Below are 19874 nucleotides of genomic sequence, written 5' to 3'. Positions count from 1 at the left end.
TCAAGATCACTCCTAAAAACGTCATGGACACATCAGAGCTCGAGCCTTCAAAGCTCGGTACGAAAGAACAGTAGGCGTGTTCAACCTCTGTGCAAACTCGTGGGTCCCATCGCTCATCGATAATCAGTTGGGATAACGTTTACGAAGAAGAATTGGAGAACTTCGGTGAAAACGGTGACGAGGGTGAAATATGGTGCGTATTCACATAGCTTCCATTGCATCTATACTTCTGCCGCCTAGGTTCGGCAAAAAGGCGATGAATGAAATGATCAAATGGGTTAATCGACATGTCCCTTCACGCCCTGATATGTCAGTCCTGGAAGTTGGAAGTGGGAACGGTGCACTATTATTCGCGCTTGCGGAGGGACGTGGAAAAGCTTGCTATCCAGCGCATCGACTCCTGGGAATTGATTATAGTGAAGGAGCCGTCCAGCTCGCTCAATCGGTGGCGCACTCTCGAAATCTTACGGCAGTTACGTTTAGATTGTGCGATTTCCTGCACGAGGACCCACCATTACTCGCAGATGATCAGAAAGCTGACCAGAATGGAGCTTGGGATCTTATCCTTGATAAAGGCACATACGATGCCATCGCCCTGATGGAGAAGGACAAGAATGGAAGGACCCCAGTAGAAGGTTATCCGATACGTATCGCGAAGCTCTTAAATCCAGGCGGGCATTTTCTAATTACATGTGCGTATGCATCGTGCCACTTGGCTGTAAAACTGAGAGCCCTTCAATCACCCCAGCTTGTAACTTTACCGATTTCGAGTTAGAATCGAAGTTCATTACCGAAGAAACCGGCCTGCAGTATCAGTATGTTGGCGCTCATTTCATAACGAAACTAGATGCTGATATTCCCCAAAAAGTTCTCGTATAGAACATCCAACTATTTCATTCGGCGGGAGCACCGGGAGTGCATGTTCTAGTGTGGCATTCACCAAATCTGCGTAGTTAAGCATTGTTAGATTTTGGGGATATGGTCCATCCCAGTCTGTAACGTCTCTTTTGCCACTGAACTAGCCCAAGTCAAGAACCCATCCTCTCCTTTGAATGTATTAGACATGAAGAATACCAATCCAAGGCCCAGGTTTTCGATCCTGGATGCCTTCAAGAAGATCTCTTCGAGTGATCCACGGTTCCTCATGGAAGGATAGTCTTTGGAGTCGTTGCTGAGCATCGGTGATGAAACCTGGCTAGCGATAAACAGTTGTATGAACAACTCTTTCAAAAAAGTGCGTGTCTGTGGCTTGAGCATCGTGAAGTCTACAGGCTGTAAGATCCTCGTTTCAGCAACTCCTTGCGTCAACTGTGCCCAGGCTCACCTTGAAGATCGTCAGCGTACAACAATCTTTGGCTATCCACCATGCGTATGCTTTGGAGACGTTCTTCATTCGCGAAGGCGACATGGATTTAACATCAAACCCTACATCGTTATCTTTCAGGCTCTTGATTACCTCTGCCCCACCAACGCTACTTTCGCCCAAGTCCCGAAGAAAGTCCCATAGACAGAACTGCAATGTAATCTTGTACGAATGCGAACGCTGAGACAGGTGCTGACAGACAAGTGTGTAATACGGGTTATAAGATTTTTCCTGCAAAATTGGTTCAGCGAATGATGGCGATGCAAAATCCTATAGAATCCCGTACATTTCCACAGCAATGCAGGTTTACTCTGACGATCTCGCGTTGCTGTACTTCTGTGAGGCCGAGTTGCGCAAGTCGTTCGCAAGCGTCCAGATAGTCCTGCAAACAGGAAATAAGATTTGATAGCAGGGATACGGCGTCGATACCTACATCACTGCTCATGAGCACCACAAAAATACTTCGACGAATATCTGTATTCATGCCCTGCTTCCTCGCAAGCTTTAGAAGCGCGGTAGTGCTGACGTCACCTGTCTCCGTTTCCCCACCATGTTGGGGAACTTCGCGCGATTGATCGGCCAGAGGATCTCCGGCCCAAGCAGCGCCAATGAGCCACCACTTTCCTTTGCTTTCTGCCAAATGGAGATCCTCCAATGTTACGCGTAACGGCTCGTGAGCGAGAACTGCATCCGCCTCAGCGTCATCCTAAATCACTCAACGGAAGAACGACCTACTGTGCTTCTTTTTTCCCAAGCCTGAGAGGAACTTCTTCATCCGCTCGACAGCATCGCCCCCCTGATGCTGTGTTGCAGCTGTCTTCTTGATTTTATTGTTCTTCAGGTTATTTAGGGTCTCGATCATGAACCGCGCGCGTGAACTGTGTTTCGCAGTGAGAAGACGGCAATAAAGATAATGAGATGTGGTAGTACCTCATGGTATCGGCTTGTCCGGTGACTCGAGACTGTGCTAAAGTTATGATGTCCTTCAATGCCATAGGATCATCTTGTCGTAGCTGTTGGCCGGAACCTAGCACAGGGTTAAGATGCGGTGAGGATAGATACTATCAGATTTACTTCGAAGAAGTTTCAGCAGGAGTTCTACCCGGAACTCAGATAGGTCTTTATCCAGAAGGCCGCGAATGATATCATAGACGAGAATGCACGAAATGACTTGAAAATTGTACAGCTCTGACAAAAGCACGATGAGGTTGGAGCACTCTTTTCCTAGGTCTTCAGGGATTTCCGTTGACGCGGCTAACTTTTCCTCCACCGAAGTGAGGTGTTGTTCATACGAGGACACTGTATTCTGAACAAAATATGCCGCTGAGTACATGACATGCATCAGCTAAGGTGGTAGAAGGTCATTTCACAAGACACATACCAAATGCAGTGCCGATCAATTTATGTAGGCTAGATATAAACGCGGCGTGGAGAACCACATACGAGTCCAGAAGAGTAGAATGGGATGATATGCCATCAATGATGAGGTTCGTGAGGGTTGAGGTGACATCTGAAGGGGAAAATATGTGCCACGTTCAGTGCAGATAAAATAAGCACAAACCATGCCGGCGGTGATTGCGATACACGTCTTCTATGCTATCTAGGATGGTTGCAATGTTTTGTTCAGACATTCTAAGGCGAGATAAATCAGTATAGACCACGACAATACAATAAGAAGTTACCTGTTTATCAGACCTTTCAGCTGACGAGTGAGTTTGAGTTGTTCCTCTGTTTCATTTGTATCGCTATTATCTTGTTTCCTCAATCCCGGCGGGATATAGCGTCCTGTGAAGCAAGGTGGAATCCAGCCCAAAAATTATACATGGAGGAAAACTGACCAGTAACCTTAGGTTGAATGTCGGAAGGTTCGCCTTCTTTCGTCTCTGTCACCTCATGGTCATCATCGTCCACCGAATCATCATTTTCCCCAGCTTCAGTTCCGTCGTTCTTGCTGAGCTCGTCAAGGCCACCCCACTCCTCATCTTCCCAAGATCCGTCACTATGGTCTTCCGCAGATGTTGATTGATCTTCATCCTCCACTTCGTCATCCAAATCTGAGTCCTGCGTGGACTCAAACACCACGCAACGCATAGCTGCAAAGTAGACTTACTGGCATCTCAGTCATGATTTTCTCCGTAAAGTCAAATAGATCTACAGAAAAACTGTGAGACACATGCACTGGTAAAAGATGCGATGAAACATACCTCCTAGTCCATCCATGTCATCATCCTTACGACGTGAATCACCTCCAGCATACCCCAGCTTTGATTCAAGGTACGCGATATACGCATCTTCTTCCTCTTCTTCGCGACTTCGAGGGCCCGTAGATGCAACTTTATGGGATTTAGCAACCGATTTATTTACGAGTCTCTCTAGCGCAGTGGTTTTGAATTTTTGCTTCGGCACAGACTCGGTGGTGGTATGCGGTTCCTCAGGCATAGGACGCGGCAGTACCTTGGTGGCAGCCGCATTGTGAGACTTTGAGGCAGGTGGTCGAGAAACTGACTCTTGTGACGTCTTCACGCGCTTTCTCTGCGGTGAATTGACGTGTTCTTCTTCCGTCTTCCGTTTGGCTGAGTAAGGGCTATGTATAAAGTGATCCGCCTTTCTCTTTTTACGATCCGTTCGCTCTTGCTTTCGCGCATCCTTGCGTGATGCATGGGAACGACCACTTTTGTGTCGATGAGAGCTCTGCTCTGCATGCATCGTCACGACTGGCTCAGAGATGAATTCTGTATGAGCTCACCTGAGGTATTGATTTGTTCAAGTAAAGACTTGGGCAGGCTGATGCCATGCCGTCTCTGACCCCCTGGCCGATGCATTAGATTTGGAGTAATTTTTGAGGTGTCACATGTCATACTGAATAGGAAGGTAATTTGATGGGTGTTTGCGCTTGTTGAGTAGCACCTTTAGGATCAAATACGGATAAACAATATCCAAGTGATCTACTAATACGACATAAGTACCATAGTAACGTCCATGAAAGTAAGTACATATAAGTACAAAGAAAGTACAACAGCAATGGGTGGTATGGATGGATGAGGGGATTATGTAAAGTACATAGATGCAGCAGAAATTGTTAACAAGAAAAGAGACATCATCGCGGATCGATAACTTCTACAACAGATTCAAGAACCACCTTGGGTCGCAACAGTATACGCCGATCTATGCTTTCTTCCGAAGCTGGCGCGTCGCTCGTAGCTTTTCTTGCCGAGCAACGTAAGCCTAGTTCCGTTGTACACAGAACAACGCCATCCGATGATCCATAGTCTTCAAACGCATCCATCATCTCCTGCCCGTCAAACAGCTGACCACTATCCGCAGCGATAACCTCGAAGTTCGCCGACATAATCTCCTCCCTCGTCACTTGCGCTAGCCTGCAAGCGGCCTTCGAGATCCGTTTGACTTGGGCCCCGAAGCATGCACGGAAGTTCTCGCGCGAAGCCGGATTGGGCTGGGGATTGGTGCTACCAGAGATGAGAAAAATGTCTAGCGACCAACGAAAGATCGTTTCCGTCATCTCATTGATTGCATATTCATTAAGTTCGGGGTGGAGCTCATGAATGTGTTTATGAGTCAGCGCTCTCCATCGTGACGAGGTTGGTTGAGGTTCTGAGGTGATATGAGCAAATCACGAGCAACGAAGTGTTTTAGGAACCCACCTGAGTGGAACATATGGGTATAGATCTGGGTCAGGGTGATGTTGGCCTTGGACTGGTAACCGATGCAAAATGACGATAGTGCTCTAGATATGCAGTACGAGATGCAACCCTGGAGAGCTAGTTGAACAAGCATAGGATCTTGGGAGTGATCCCGAGTTGCCAATAAGCGACTCAGGGCAGCACCCAACCTCGTGGCAACTTCGGAGGAAGCTTGCGTAACCTTTGCTGAGTTAGGGCGCTGCTTCGAGAACGTGCAAAGTTCTGTGGCAGATGCTGCAAACTGAAGAATTTCAGAGTTGAGATCTTGTACAGCTTGTATGACCTGCGCTCCAGACCACAAATCAATCTTGTTCAAGAAGGTCTCTAAGCTGCGAGACTGGGCTCTCTCTTCTTCGGACACGGTAGACATGTTGTCTGGGTAAGGGTCGCTACCATTGCGGCGATGATTGCCGTTGGCCTGTGATAAGGTATCGTCACGGATGTCTGACCAGTCAGCGCTCAGTCGGATCTGTCGAGACTGAGATGAGTCTGACCGCTGATGTGCGGGATCACAGCTTCGTCGACGACCGAAGTGAGTGGAACGGAAATGATGCTCGGGTGAGTGCCTTTCGCGCTCCTTAAGCACCTGGATTTCCTGGTCTCTGACCTTCAAAAGGTCTCTCGTTTCTTTGAGGGTCTTCTCGAGGGTTTTATACCTCTCCTCCCAGCGAGCGACTTCTGCTTTTGTTTTGGATAGTTCGTTTTTTATAGCATCGTTTTCGCGGCGCATTGAATAAAGAGTAGAGGCTGCAACAGAGGCGCCAACCGAGGGATTACAAAAGGACGAATTGTGAGAGTCAGTACGTTCGGCAGCATCCAATCTGTCACGTAATGAAGTGGACTCTTCGTCTGCAGACAGGTTTTTCGGTCTCGGTGTCGAGTCTGTCGGCGTCAACGGAAAGGATAAGTCGGAGACAGAGTTTTCAGCGCTGAAAGCACTGAAAGAAAAGGAAGGACTAAGCGAGGTAAAGAATTCGAAGGTTGATTGGTACAGGTCTTTGAGATTCAAGTTAGCGATAGGGAGCATGGCGGCTGAACGTCGGACAACCAAACACCGTTTCAGCGTGTTGTTTTAGGCCTAAGGCCTAATCACTGGCTCAGTTATATGATCTATGCGTTAGCGAAATTTTATGGGAAATCATATGAGGTTAGATATAATCACTGACAAGTGCCAGGCTCTGCTGCAAGTGCCAGCTGGTTCCAACCAGATCCCTGACAAGGATTCCCTCCTCGGGCAATCTCTGGGCGGCCAGTACAAGCAAGGTTCCCAAGCCCTATTTCCAGCGCAACACGAGGTTCTTCTTAAGCCTCGAGGCAGTTGCGTTTTTGTTCGTGGAAAGCCAATGGCAGAAGGATGTACGTGATCATCCTCGTGGTAAACTCCAATTATCTTCTTGCTGATTCACTTCATTTGATTCTCATTCTAGCCCTTGTCAGTGCAGCATGCACTGCTGACACGCTGCGATCATTTTCATCGTAGCCTCGTGTGGACTGCCTTTATTCGAGTCACCCGCCCCGACTTAGCACATAGTACATATATGGCCTCATAAGCTCATATCTATCAACAATCCGACTTTCTCGACATTATCTACACCCGGCATGAAGCCAACTTCTGACACGCGAAAGCCCTATGGCGGCTCCTCGCGTGCACTAATCATCGCTCTTGACGTCGGAACCACTTTCAGTGGTGTATCATATGCCCTACTCGAACCAGGCGAAGTCCCAAAAATCCACGGCGTTACTCGGTGAGCATCTCGTTCCAATGGCGCGTACCCTCTGACGGAAAACGCGTCCGCCCTTGTCCTGTTCAGTTTCCCTGGTCAAGAACATGTGGCTGGCAATTCCAAGATTCCCTCTGTCATGTATTACGATAAGCATGGCAGAGTCATGGCTGCTGGCGCTGAGGCAGACAATGCTTCCATAATAAGCCAGGCTGAGGACGAGGAATGGATCAAAACGGAACTGTATGTGTACATTCCTTCCCGTACGATCAAATTTTGACACTGCTGCTTACCAGCTTCAAGCTTCGCCTCCGGCCGAAGAGTATGAAATTGAAAATGAATGGGATGCGTCTGAGTCCGCTGCCACGACATAAAACTTCCGTTGATGTTTTTGGAGATTTCCTTGCCTATCTCTTTCGCTGCACGAAGATTTTTATCATAGACACACATGCTAACGGCCAGACCCTATGGCATCATGTCGAATCCAGCATCGAGTTCGTGCTGAGCCATCCCAACGGCTGGGAAGGTGCTCAGCAGACGAAGATGCGACGCGCTGCTGTGTATGGGGGTTTGATTCCTGATATGGATGAAGGCCGAGCGCGAATCCGTTTCGTCACGGAAGGAGAAGCTAGTCTTCATGCGTGTGTCCAGAGCGGTCTTGCTGCCGATGTCCTTTCTGTATGTATTCCGAACATATCCCACACATGAACTTCTCGTCTGACGTGTCCCCTAGAATCCGTCTAGGCACGGATTCCTTGTAGCTGATGCGGGCGGCGGCACGCTTGATATCAGTTCCTATGCAGTCCGAGGGACCAATCCCCTGGTAATCGAAGAGGTGGCACCTCCCGATTGTGAGAATATGCTGACGCGTCCTCTTGTCTATTTTCGTATCTGATCATTTGCTTCCGAAGGTATATTTGCTGGATCTGTCTTCGTCAGCCGAAGGGCAAGGGAGTTTTTGGAAGGTGAGCTATCTTTAGTTGCATCATACACAAGGCATCATCTCATCCTGCGTGTAGAGAAGCTCAAAGGTTCGAAGTACGGCACTTCCGATTCGATTGACCACATCACCAAACGCTTCGATGAGACCACTAAACGGCTATTCCGAGACAAAAAGGATTTACAATTCGTTCCATTCGGATCTCCACTTGACAAAGATCTTTCAGTTGGCATCCGCGGAGGCCAGTTGAAACTTGATGGGTAAGTAGGCGAACAAACATTCATTATGCTTCCAAAAATAACGCTTGATAGTGCGCAAGTGGCAGAGTTCTTCGAGCCTTCTGTCCAGGCGGCGATCACGTCGATCAAAGCCCAGGTTGACGCATCGCAAGGGATGATCAAAGTATGTTACTCTTCACACTCAACATGAGGCCTTAATGATCGCCTTTTCATAGTCCGTCTGGTTGGTGGGAGGATTTGCGGCCAGCCCGTGGCTCTTTAGTCAATTACAGGAACGCCTCGCTCCACTGAAGATCACTGTGAGCAGACCGGACAGCCAGACGTAAGAGGCTAAATGATCATTTCAGTATTTCATCTCTCTAATATTGTACGATTTAGTTCAAAAGCTGTGGCTGATGGTGCACTTGGCTTCTACTGCGATCATCATGTCTCGGCCCGGATGTCGAAATTCATGTATGGGGTGGAGTACCTGCGTGAGTACGATCCCAACGATCCGGAGCACCAGTCTCGGAAAGATCGACTTTGCGAACTTCCATCTGGTCCTCGGCTTCTGCCCGATGCGTTTGACTGTATTCTTGCTCGAGTATGTTTGCAGTGATTTCACTGGAACGTGGGTTGACTTAACGAATGTGCACATTTGCAGTGCGTGAAGGTTAAGGAATCTACGGTGTTCTCGCGGAAGTATTGCACGGAACTTACCAATCTGTCTACTCTTTCTGTGTTTGAGGTAGAGATATGGTGCTATAGAGGTGGTGACACGATTCCGCAGTGGATTCTACGCCATGCAGGTGGGTATCCCTGAACATGAGTCCGAATGCCGCGCTGATCCATGACCTTCCATCCTTTCATTGACAGAGGACTATTCGACATTGTGTGTAGTCCGCGCAGACCTGTCGCTCCTCAGCGGAAGTGCAGAGCCTAAACAAGGCAAGAATGGCAAAACATACTGGACGATCGTGTTTAGCGTCGAGATTCACTTTGGTCTCACCGAGTTCAAAGCGCGCATAAAGTGGAATGACAACGTGAGTGATTTCCATGTATTTTTTCTTACGTGTGCTAAGTTGGTTGTAAAAATCTTAGGGAACGATCAAGTAGTATGTGAAAATCTGCATGAAACCAGTGACATCTCTAATTTCGTCTATAGTGGACCTGCGTCTATCGTGTATAGCGAGAGCGGCCACCGTGCTGACGAAGACGAACCGGACATCTCAGAGGATGACTACACCCCATCGCGTGCTGGATCCGTTGCGCCGTCACGCTCTCATTCCGTTGCGCCGTCACGCTCTCATTCTGTCGCTGCCTCTCGCGAATCACTCGCTTCAGGTACCAGGACTCCTCTGGGAGCCTCACGAGTGGAGGCCACATTCATAGAAGTCCAAGAGCGTAGCCGGACGAGTGTAGTCTCAACTCAGTCATCCGCTTCCAAGGTGTCCACTCCCTCGCCTCCGACCCCAGCGGCCACTGAGCGTGGGGTGAGAAGCAACACGACGTCAACATCTCAAGTCACGGCTGAACAAAGCACCCGGGAGGTCGAGCGACAACGGACAGTGTCTACCGCATCCAGGGTCTCCACAGTAGTTGGGAGCGCTGTTGAGCGAGACCGCAGGATTTCGACTGCTTCGAAAGTTTCTGTCTCGGCTGTTTCTCAGCATGTCCATACAGCTTCTTCCCAGCAAACGCTCCTAGCCACTTCCCAGCTTTCCCCTCCAGCTGTCGCCCAGCCTGCACCTCCGGTCACTGTCGAAACCCGCGGACGGGAGGCTCAACCTCCTGCTAAAGACAAAGGCAAGGGGAAAAATAAGACCCCCAAGACCACCGTACCTCCTTCCCCGATTGATCCGGCTGACACCACCGTGGGCAAGAGTCCAGGCCAGCTAGCAGAAGCCCTTACAGCTGTCTGGGGCTCTGCTTCCAAGGCGAACACGCCTGGAGCCTCGCCGCTGGTTCAGACCTCCAAATCTCTCGAGCCAACAACGCCAAAGATCGAAGCTCCCCCTCCGCTGTCTCACAAAGCGACGCCAAAGACTGCAGAGGTCAAGCTTTCAGAGCCATCTACACCTGCACTCGGAGAAGCCCACCACTCGATGTCTACCACTATCGTCTCTGAAGTGCATCAGGAGACAACGAGAGAGCTCTCGGTTGAGATTACGCAAGAGACACGGATGGAAGGTCCGCCGTCGTCTACCACGCCGGCAGATACAGTTCCTACTGAGCTTATCTCTACGGAAGCTTCCCGGGATCTCGCCGCGATTGCGGAAGTTTCAGAAGTCGTGGTTGCCGAGCAGCACACAGAGATTTCAGAAGTCGTGGTTACCGAGCAGCACACGGAGACGGCTCTCAGTGTCACAGAGACACAATCCAACGTTCTGGGTATTGACATTTCTGTGCCCACACTCGAGCTCAATCTCTCGTCGGAAGCACCATCTGCATCAGCGAATGACACCAATGGCGATGGTGGTTGGAGCCTCGATGAGCCGTGGGGTCAGCAGTCCGCTGAACAGACAGAGCCAGTTAGTTCCCCTACTTGGGGTTCTTCTGGTAGCACCGGATGGGGCTCGAGTTTAAAGGCCACCACCGGATTGGGGGTGAGATCAAGCTGGTCTATGCCAGCTGGATCCACTTTTGGAGGCATCGGTTCTACTCTCGCAGGATTTGGTAATCTCCTCAGCGCTGATGGCAGGAAAAGTTCCAAGTCCTCGCCAAAACCTGGTTCACCCTTACTTCCAGCTGAACACATTTCTTCTCTTGGAAACCTCAGCTCTCTTTCAGGGTCAATCAGTAACCTCGTCGGTGATGACAAGAAGAGTTTGATGCCCTCACTGAATCCCGATGCATCCCCGCTTCCACTCCCTCGCGCTCTTTTCAATGCGGGCGACGCTGATCCGCCCGCTGCTCCAGTACAGGCAACGGAAGAGACTCCTGCACCAGCTGAGGCACCGACCAATGTGGCGAACGCTGTAGTACCAACCACAGACGAGACAGTACCACCTCCTACTGATACAGCGACGACTGAAGAGAAAGCTGGAGAAGAAAACCCCCCTGCAGAACCCGTCGCTACTCCTGGAGAGCCGGCCGTTCCGACAGGGGATGGAGAGGGTAATGCTCCCGAAGAGGACAAAGAGGAGGAGGATGTTAAGAAATCGAAGACAAGTGCCCCGGCAATGAAAGCAACTAACAGCAAGGGAGGGAAGAAGAAGAAGAAGAAGTGAAGTGCAGGCACTCGTACACAGATCCCCCACTTCGTGATATTGTTCATCATTTACTTTACGTCTGACGAATTTGTGATACTGCTATCCTTGTAGCTAATAATCTTGATACCTGTAGCTTTTGAGTCAATAACCTCTAGGAGGCGGTTCTAGTCTTGCAGCTCGGACATATGGAATAGGAACGGCAATATGATGCAAAGTATTCATCCACTTGTCATGTTCTTTCAAAGTGAGTATAGAAAGCGTACTGCAAGCCTCTTTGAGCACCAGGAGAGTAGCTATGCACGGCAGTCATTGGACGAGCATGCTCACGAATATCAACGCATAAAAGTGGTTTGACAGATCGTGCCCAAAACAATACACTGGTGTTCTAGCCATCAAGGTTTGATGTTTGCCAGTGGTAGTAGTACAAAGCAAAGGTCGCAATATGGGCCAGCCTTCACTTAAGCTCAGGGTTATCGTCCATGGACAGGTCCAAGATTCTCGATAGCCATAGAGCCTATTAGGTGTTGTCTTAGCGGCATATCAGGTGCGCGAAATCAATATCCATGTAACCCATCAAATATTGAGATGAACCGTCTTCGTCCAGTTGTACGGTCTGTATATCGGGCGCCATATAATGATACAAATATACGGCACCCCATGCCCAAGCCTTCTTATTGGTATCTCAGCCTATCGACGTCCACCGTTGACAAACATTTAACATACAGTCAATCAAGTACTCCCTTGTGTTTCGTGTCACTGGCAGCCGTGACATCCCTATCGACGAGGAAGATATTCAGAAGCGTGCATCGAATAGCTCGCAAGGAAAAAGTAGTTGACAGTGGACACTAGCTAGCTTCGACGACACGATCACAGATTGATAACAGTAAACGATTTGACTACGTATAAGGTAAGCTTGAAGGCCAATATTAAGTAATAGGAACTTCAGAAATATTTAATTATTTAATAATGGGGATCAGTTCACAGTACTAGTATTAATAAGATCATGTATGCATGGGTCGTAAGTAAGCTGCGACAGAGGATCCATCAACCGCAGAGTAAGACAAAACCTGTATCTAGAAGCAAAAAAAGAAATAATCTAAGCACATTGATCACACTACCTCCGTACCATCCCAACGCTCCGGTTACTGATCCCCTGATCAAAACTACGCTTCCTCCGTCTCCCATTATCAACCGCAGACGACAAGCCAGACTTCAGACTCGTAGCACTTGCGTTCTTCGCATCCAACGAGAGTGCTGCACCGACAGCAGGCATGCTCAGTCTCCGTATCCAGCCCCTGGGCTTCTCAGGGCATGAAATAATAGGAGGCTCCGGAGGACGTAGGTCGCGAGGTGAGGGTGAAACATCTGGTGTTTTGTATTTAATGACGGAACACGTATCACAACCGCAAAATGGCGCGTGGTCTTTCGCAGGTAGAGGAGAAGACGGCTGTGAGCTTGACGGAGATTGAGATTTCCGCTGCGGTGAAGTCGAGTTCAGTGGAAGGACAAGGTGTGAAGTGCTCTGTGAGCCGCGTTTGTGCTGGAATGGTGTCGCGTGAGGCACTCTGGGCGTGTCACTAGCACTGATAAGGTCGCCCCGTGCATCAAGAAAATGCATTCGATCGCGCTCGAGATCGCGCGTTTTCTGGTTGAGTTCTCGTTCGCGCTGTCGAAGCTCGCATTCTTTCTCCTTGAGCTCTAGTTCTACGAGCTGTTCGATACGTTGTCTCCGCTTTCGAATATCTTCTTCGCCTTGAGGGCCGTCACGGGTGACTTGGGAAGCAGGAGGGTTCTCATCGACCACTTGTCTATCGGTTGGCGAACGTCGAGGGGTCTCATCTATAGGCTCATATCTAGAAGCGAGATCTGAAACGCTCATCGGCAAGCGCGGTACATCTTTCGGCGTCAGAGACAGAGGCTCGATCTCAATGCAAACAAAAATCAGCCCGGCACATCAAAGAATTAAATCTATTCACCGTACGACTGTAACGATTGAGCAAAGCAGCAACAATACTCACATTGCTCGTAGAACTATTAGTGCGCTCAGGCGTCTTCTTCGCAGCATCGATACTCCGGCCCCTTTTGAATGCGCTGCGGCTTTCCACTGAAGCACCGAACTCGCGCTCTGAAGGAGGAGTATGCTCTAGTTGCTTGCTGTTGAGTGCTTTCTCGCTTGAAGTCGCTCGTGCAATCAGGGATAGTCGATCAAGTTTCACTTCCTCGCAGGACCGGGACTGCGTCTGTCCCGGGACCTTCTTCTCGCTACCAGTCAACATCCGCGGTTCAACTATTCCCTGCGCCATTTTCTCTTCGAGGTGATTATCAGAGTACCTATGCTGTAAAGAGGATGGCGTAGTCTGTCCCTGAGACGCAGAATACAACTTGAAATCAACGAGCACATGCTTATCAGAAAGCGTACTCTCGATCGGCTGTGGAGATTCCGATAATAGGACACGTTGTTGAGCTGGTTGATTTGGTCGGGGAACTTGTAGACTCTGCATTTGCGTTCTCTGGTGCTGCAGCTCTGCTTCGTTGGCAGCTAGAGGGATGGGGAAATGTGTCGGAGGGAAGGGGAACGCGCTGAGAGTCGTTATCGAGTTGATGGAGCCCTGGTTCTGGTTCTGCTCGTTGGAGCTGAATGGCGGGTGAGGACGTTCGAGGTCGGCGGGATTGGCTTGTGAAGGAAGGGGAAACGAAGTTTGGTACTCGTGTTTTCCAGGCGGGATGTTTTGACCCCATTCCGTTACACCCCGGGTTGGAAGTGGAGCTCGAGCAGGCGCAGGTAATATGTCTGGTAGGTCATCGGGTAAGGGACCTGTCCATGCGCCCTCGCAGAGAGCTCGCCATTCACCAAGTGGACCAATAGACGGGGAGAATCGACGGATGCTTTCACATGACCGCGCCCATTCTGCATCTGCGACCCTCGAGAGGCAGGCTGCTATGCTATACGTAGTCGATGTGTGCTGTTGCGTCACGAGTAACGCATGATTACTGTCGAATGCACAGTCAAACCAAAAGTACTGCAATAGGCATACGTACAACTTACTATTTCTCCTGAGACATATCAGGACCAAGCGTACTGAGCAGATTGACATAACGAGCGTGTTCTTCCCCAACATCGCGTGCGCTCTTCTTAGCCTTCTTCTCGTATGCCTGACCTTACAGGAACCGTTGAGACAACGCAAGCTAGAACGAACAACAACATAATGTGACGTACCAGCTTGCTTTATACGAGCGTTTGAATCATCCATACGTTCGTCATGGGTTTTCTCTTCTTTCTTCAGTCGTCGGTGAGTGAGCGAGGGGAGGGTGGAGTGAGGAACGTAATATGTACCGCGAGCTTTTTGAACCATTTTTTCACCTCTAAACTGATACTGCGACATTCCGTATCAGCTATCTTTGCAAACTTAGCATCGACATCGGAAAGAACGTCGAATATGCTTGCGCTAATGTTCAAGGCGTTGCCTGTGTACCGCGTCGTTTCGTGAGACTTGGATTTGGGTTGAACTTTGGAAGGTAAACTTACCTGCGATCTCATTGGTTGTTTTGAGGGCAGCAGCTTCTTTGAGGGTTTTTGAGAGCTTCCTCTGTAGTGCGACGATAGCCCCTGCAGCTTCGCAGTAGTCAGTAAGCATGTTTACGAGTGTCTCCAACGTTCCGCATGATTTGTGGATGTCTTGCCGTTCTGCGGGCCGTGGGGAGGTGGTGAGGCTTGACATGGAGATGCGCTGGAGGTAGCGAAGTAGTACTACAATTAAATGGAGACTTTACTCCTTGCTCGCTCGAGCTTGCGGTCCCACATCGGTTATGCTGGTGAGAGATGATCATCGGACTTTGAATCAAGAGGCATAAAACATCATGATGTTAAGACAAATCCAAGACAGTGTGCTAGCATACAGAATATTCTACAGTAAATTTGTTAGTCGTGTGAGGTCCAGCTAGAAAGCAGTGCATATGCGTGATGTAAGTGACCCTGTGCAGGTCTGGAGATTCATGAGCAATTTAGTACGGATGAATTGTAGGAGGGCAGGGGGCACGAACTAGTACTTAAAATTGGATGCCTGCTCCTTCCTTTCAATGAGTCCTGGTCCCGTCAGAATGTTGTTCTACACTCGGACTACATCTGTCAATGATCGCGAATTCCGCAAAATAATTGTATACCTTACCTTGATGACTTCATGCGCAGTAAGCTTTTCCAGGGCTTCCGTCTGGACCGAGAATTGGTACCAGGATGAAGTGGAATGATGTATTTACTACGTGGTGGTGAATGAGACACGAGTGGGTGCTAGTTACGGAACAGTCAGAAGCAAGCTAGGATAAGAGAAGTGTGAACTTACGTCAAGCGAGCATGTTTCGATATTCCTTTGCTCTCTCAGTCCCTGTTGAATGTGCCCGTGGTCCGATTGATCATGCTGAACGTCTCATGAGAACTAGGACATGCCAGCGCCGAGAATACTGGGCTTACATCTGAAGCATCGGATGCGAAATATACGCATTGCACCTTGGTCAGCAGGGCATAATGGTCGCTGATCCACCTTCTCCGCGTCAGCTGCCCGTATTTCTTCCCAACAGCTATCTTCTTTGGTGTATCTACAAAGAAGCCTGGACGAGGCGTATAGACCAGCTTGTCTAGTCTTCCTGGTGTAAGCGGAGAAGGAGGTTGATACCCCCAAGTGAAGCCTCCTTCATCGTCGCCGCTCCATGCATCCCACAAGCCAACAGATTCAACTAGCTCGGAGTCGTTGAGCGAAACAGCGTTAAAGTCACCTCCAACGACTCCTCCAAACAGCCCATCCTGCATCAAAGCATCAGCGACGAGCTTGAGTTGTTTCTCCCTGATAGGGGCGCCGTCGGGTAATGGGTCAAGGTGGGTGTTAGCAATTCGCAAGGTGACAACAGACTCGGATGATGCGGGAGCCTGGGCTGTGTCCAGGAGACCGCTGAGCTTGACGTCTACGAAAATAGCGTGGTGCTGCGATTCAGAGCAGCTGAAATGAACGGAAGTTGACTTTGTGATGCGGAGAGAACGAGAGAGGAGGGTGACTGTGCCATACTTTGCGAGCTTAGGCCAGGCGTCTGTGGTTGAAGGAATGACGACGAAGAAATTCTGGACCCACTTGTTATTGAGAATAGTATTGAATGCAGTGGTTAGGACGCCTTGGAGGAGGATCGAGCATGGTTCAGGACGTCTGCGGTTTGTCCTGCACTTGAAGACCTGGTGCTGGATATAGGAAAGAGCAGCGTCTAGGCGAAGGTCTGGTTCTGGCCTCATACAATCAACGTTCCATGATACAACACGGATGAAGCTGGGCATGTGTTCTCCGGCTCTATCTTGACTCGGACCTGGAAGCCATTGTTTCGATTCAGCGGTGTAATGCACTGGTTGAATGTCTCGATGAGCGTCAGCCATGGCCCTCCTTCGACGCCTGGCATATGCAGATGAATATGTAGGCTATACTTGTCGGTCAAGCGTCAATGGCACAGCCAATCATAATACTACGAATAAGCCGATCAACAACCGTAGACTAAGTACAACAAATATAGATGATCAAGCAAGTTTATTGAAAGCACATTCAGACTTGGCGCTTATTCTCACGAGGCTTGCAACAACACTTATTTCCGTTCATTACGTCGGGTATATCGTCGCGGCCTTCACCAGAAAGGAATCAATTTCAAGTCCTTGTTTGGAAGTCCAGAAAGATAAGACATTATACAGCAAGGGGAACACATGCAAGAACACATCACGGACAGTACCTCCACAAGCCCAGCGTTAACCGATACGCCAAAGCTTTCTCCTTTTCACCAACAAGTTGGCATTGAACTCTTCCTCGAGAGCGAGAAATTCATTCGTCATGAAATGGAACACTCGACTCAAGATCGAGTGACTACATCCAGCATAAATATCAACCACAACTAAATGATGAATGATACTGACATAAAATATACCCACAGGTTTTTTGTTAAAACGTGGAAGGCAATCATACGACCGTATAGTAGTGAAATATTCAGCCTGAGAATCGATCGAGCCTAAAGGTCCTTGACTTGGTCCTCAAGCCAGTTCCACAGCTCTGAAGCCTGCTGCGGGTCCTGCGTGTGTGTTCCCAATGCGCGCCCATGGAACAAGATACTATCCAGGATATAAGTTCGAGTTCATTCACGAGAGAAGAGGCTAACCTTTCCGTTAAGATTCGCTCCTTCTGCAGTGGTTCCAGCATATAACTGCGTGAGCGCGCCAAGTGATACATCATGGAAGATCATGCTCTGCAAATATCGAACAATTAGCATCTGGAAGGTTGAATGATACGTGATAACACACGGATATCATTTTGGAAAAGGAGCCATGATAACGGCCAAGCTCCGTCTTGATACCACCAGGGGTTGAGACTATACCTCGGTTGCCATATCGTTTAGCTACCTCAGCTGCAAATAAAATGTTGCCCTTTGCACACAGGAGTTTAGCAAAGGAGTTGATACAATGGAGACGAAACTTACCATTTTGCTTTGGCCATAAAGATTCTTGACGCTCTTCTGTTTCCTGGCGGGAGAGTCCTTGAACGTGTTGTAGTCTAGACTACCGAACCAGTGGGCGTTAGAAGCTGTGTTCACGATGCGTGCAGTTCCATCAGGAGACTGCGTGGCACCCGCTAGAAGTGCAGGCATCACAATTTTCGTGAAGTAGAAGTGACCAAGGACATTTGTGCCAAATTGCAGGTCGTAACCGTCGTCCGTCAACATCTCTATAGGAGGAGCCATTATCCCACTGAGCGACATGTGGGTGGACGATGAGATGACAAGTCAGGCAACACTCGCGCGTTGTTGAATAGAACGTGCAGTACGGGTTCTCTCCTAAAGTGAAGTGTCAGTCGTCTCGCTGCTCAACGAATGCAATGCAAGCGTACTGCAGAAACTCTTCTCCAGAAGCCTTAATGGACTTCAAGTTTGCCAAGTTGAGTTGCAAGAAACACGCTTCTTTTCCGGTGCTCTCTTTTAGGTCGCGAATGGCGTTTTCACCCTTGGCCTTGTCGCGACAAGCAACGTGAACCTTGGCATTTTTTGTGAGAAGGACCTAACCACGAAAAGCGTCAGCATGAGGCAAATACGGTGATGGGAGACAGACTCTGGCGGTCTCTTTGCCTATCCCTGAATTAGCACCGGTGACGAGAACAACCTTTCCAGACATGTCTGGGACATCAGATGCGTGAAACTTTGTTGACGGAGGATAAGTCTCGCGAATGTACGCTGACCAGATGTGACCCATAATGTGCACGTGGTGGCTTTGGGGGTGAAGCTTATCGTTCGATGGATACTCGCTCCATGGCTTGCCAGAGCGCTCATAAATGATTAATGATTCATAGTTTATCTATAGATACGCTCCTCAGTAAATTTACTCTCACGATCATATGCGGACTTGATCTCTCATTCTATCAAGTACCACTACTAGGTCGCTTCTTCCGCGCGGGCATGCTGCATTTGACTTCTGCACTTGGAAAGATCAATTCCGTCGCATACTATATCAATCTCACAATCCAGACAATATCGTACTCCAGCCGTTGATCGGACTCGCAATCTGCAAAACCACAGTCATTTGCAGGCTTAGCATCGGAGACAAGGGTAGCAAGAGAAAATAATCTCCATGCAAGCAGCTTGGCCCGTGCGGGAGCTGTATCATACCCCTTCCTCGCACGGCACGTGTGTTCCTCAGTTCCGTCGCAGAACCAAATTCTACTCCAGCATTTGCAATTCCCTTCTCCAAGTCATATGCGGACCGTCGTTCAGCTCACACAAAATATAAAGAGAGGATAATGGTCTGGCAGTGGATGGCTGCCAGTGTGCCGGAAGCGTGATGTACCCCACTCTAACGACAGAAAGCTCTTGTCTATTTCCCTCCACCGGCCAATCAATGCTGTCGAACTGAAGCCATGCGCCTATACTGAAGGTAGCACTACTAGAGAGCGAGGGAATGAACCAAGTCTGCTGAGTGCAGAGCAAAGTCTCCATTGTTCCTGTCATCTCGACAAATTTGCAGGACGCTGTGGTGTTTATCTATCTGCTGTATGCTGCATGGCCGGACCATGGGCACAGGCGGTGACAGCCTGTTGCACGGACTGGGCAGCTGAGCCGCAGCTCGCAGGCGAATAGGAGCGCACAAGTGAACTTCTATGAGACTACGACCGTCTGCCATGCCTATGTATATCATAGAACATCGATGATACTGCTGGTTCGTTCCACTGCGTCTTTAGGCCTTAGGGACCACAGTCCCTAAATATTGACCTCCTAGACCTTCGAGTCGCACCATTCTCCTAGATTCCAATACGTTCGCAGTTTTCAACTATGGGTAAACGTCGTGCCATCGTTCTTTAATCAACTTAAATGAAACGGAACTGAGTCATTCGACGATTCACGAGCCCAATCATCATTGATAACTCTTTGCAGGTCGCCGTCGAAGCACCATATCGGTCATATCGGTTATCATCGTGTGCTCATGACGAAAGTACGTCTCCTCTCGTCATCGAGATATGAATGTGACATTCATTTATACTTTAGCCCCTCACGGACATGTCCTCGGGAGAAGCAAGCTCTTGCACTATTGGAGTAAGTAAGTCAGTTCTTGGACGTTGTTCGGTTACGGTTACAGGCAGTCACATGGGATGGGACCCTAGACGATGGAGACCAAATGGTTGGTTACAAAGTCTGTGTCTTTCTGGAAATTAGAGGTCCT

The 19874-nt window shown here is 49.1% G+C and overlaps 8 protein-coding genes across 8 annotated transcripts; 2 read left to right on the top strand and 6 right to left on the bottom strand.

Annotated features, from left to right (window-relative positions):
- Nucleotides 1-23: 23 nt before the first annotated feature.
- Nucleotides 24-1395, top strand: HD556DRAFT_1478277 (S-adenosyl-L-methionine-dependent methyltransferase; the record flags this gene model as incomplete). Its single annotated transcript, XM_041308562.1, has 5 exons — nt 24-70; nt 128-193; nt 241-692; nt 749-815; nt 869-1395. 5 exons carry the CDS (start codon nt 24-26, stop codon nt 951-953), a joined length of 717 nt encoding a protein of 238 aa, XP_041166592.1. The 3' UTR covers nt 954-1395.
- On the bottom strand, nt 870-4164 carry HD556DRAFT_1478207 (uncharacterized protein; the record flags this gene model as incomplete). Its single annotated transcript, XM_041308561.1, has 13 exons — nt 870-1272; nt 1325-1594; nt 1650-1745; nt 1797-2047; nt 2099-2241; nt 2294-2390; nt 2438-2686; nt 2745-2873; nt 2925-2995; nt 3046-3148; nt 3202-3468; nt 3568-4059; nt 4110-4164. Coding segments are annotated over 13 exons (2532 nt in total), but the record flags the coding sequence as incomplete, so codon positions are not given.
- Nucleotides 4165-4460: 296 nt separating this feature from the next.
- HD556DRAFT_1226087 (uncharacterized protein) lies at nt 4461-6091 on the bottom strand (the record flags this gene model as incomplete). Its single annotated transcript, XM_041297058.1, has 2 exons — nt 4461-4975; nt 5026-6091. 2 exons carry the CDS (start codon nt 6089-6091, stop codon nt 4461-4463), a joined length of 1581 nt encoding a protein of 526 aa, XP_041166590.1.
- Nucleotides 6092-6663: 572 nt separating this feature from the next.
- HD556DRAFT_1429101 (uncharacterized protein) lies at nt 6664-9351 on the top strand (the record flags this gene model as incomplete). Its single annotated transcript, XM_041304782.1, has 12 exons — nt 6664-6809; nt 6876-7028; nt 7082-7454; nt 7519-7636; nt 7697-7750; nt 7805-7985; nt 8037-8127; nt 8180-8286; nt 8343-8547; nt 8608-8752; nt 8820-9015; nt 9288-9351. The coding sequence occupies 12 exons, from the start codon at nt 6664-6666 to the stop codon at nt 9349-9351; spliced, it is 1833 nt and encodes a 610-aa protein (XP_041166589.1).
- Nucleotides 9352-9969: 618 nt separating this feature from the next.
- Nucleotides 9970-11392, bottom strand: HD556DRAFT_495754 (uncharacterized protein). The gene is made up of 2 exons (XM_041310782.1): nt 10210-11392; nt 9970-10079 (listed from the first exon to the last, which is right to left on the bottom strand). The coding sequence occupies exon 1, from the start codon at nt 11221-11223 to the stop codon at nt 10447-10449; it is 777 nt and encodes a 258-aa protein (XP_041166588.1). The 5' UTR covers nt 11224-11392; the 3' UTR covers nt 9970-10079; nt 10210-10446.
- Nucleotides 11393-12035: 643 nt separating this feature from the next.
- HD556DRAFT_1327654 (uncharacterized protein) lies at nt 12036-14982 on the bottom strand. Its single transcript, XM_041301579.1, has 6 exons — nt 14682-14982; nt 14490-14620; nt 14373-14433; nt 14202-14313; nt 13132-14146; nt 12036-13079 (listed from the first exon to the last, which is right to left on the bottom strand). Exons 1-6 carry the CDS (start codon nt 14872-14874, stop codon nt 12270-12272), a joined length of 2322 nt encoding a protein of 773 aa, XP_041166587.1. The 5' UTR covers nt 14875-14982; the 3' UTR covers nt 12036-12269.
- A 6-nt stretch (nt 14983-14988) lies between these two features.
- HD556DRAFT_1327649 (uncharacterized protein) lies at nt 14989-16701 on the bottom strand. Its single transcript, XM_041301578.1, has 3 exons — nt 15621-16701; nt 15493-15567; nt 14989-15440 (listed from the first exon to the last, which is right to left on the bottom strand). Exons 1-3 carry the CDS (start codon nt 16563-16565, stop codon nt 15318-15320), a joined length of 1143 nt encoding a protein of 380 aa, XP_041166586.1. The 5' UTR covers nt 16566-16701; the 3' UTR covers nt 14989-15317.
- A 68-nt stretch (nt 16702-16769) lies between these two features.
- Nucleotides 16770-18413, bottom strand: HD556DRAFT_1327644 (uncharacterized protein; the record flags this gene model as incomplete). Its single annotated transcript, XM_041301577.1, has 8 exons — nt 16770-17040; nt 17091-17282; nt 17330-17416; nt 17472-17594; nt 17648-17915; nt 17966-18001; nt 18055-18221; nt 18273-18413. The coding sequence occupies 7 exons, from the start codon at nt 18411-18413 to the stop codon at nt 17205-17207; spliced, it is 900 nt and encodes a 299-aa protein (XP_041166585.1). The 3' UTR covers nt 16770-17040; nt 17091-17204.
- Between the last annotated feature and the right edge of the window lie 1461 nt (nt 18414-19874).

The sequence above is a fragment of the Suillus plorans genome, assembly GCF_016647745.1.
Source record: "Suillus plorans strain S12 chromosome Unknown HD556scaffold_3, whole genome shotgun sequence".
In the NCBI taxonomy this organism is placed as follows: Eukaryota; Fungi; Basidiomycota; class Agaricomycetes; order Boletales; family Suillaceae; genus Suillus; species Suillus plorans.
The sequence above is the reverse complement of the archived record's forward strand: the minus strand, read 5'-3'. Positions and strand labels throughout refer to the sequence as shown.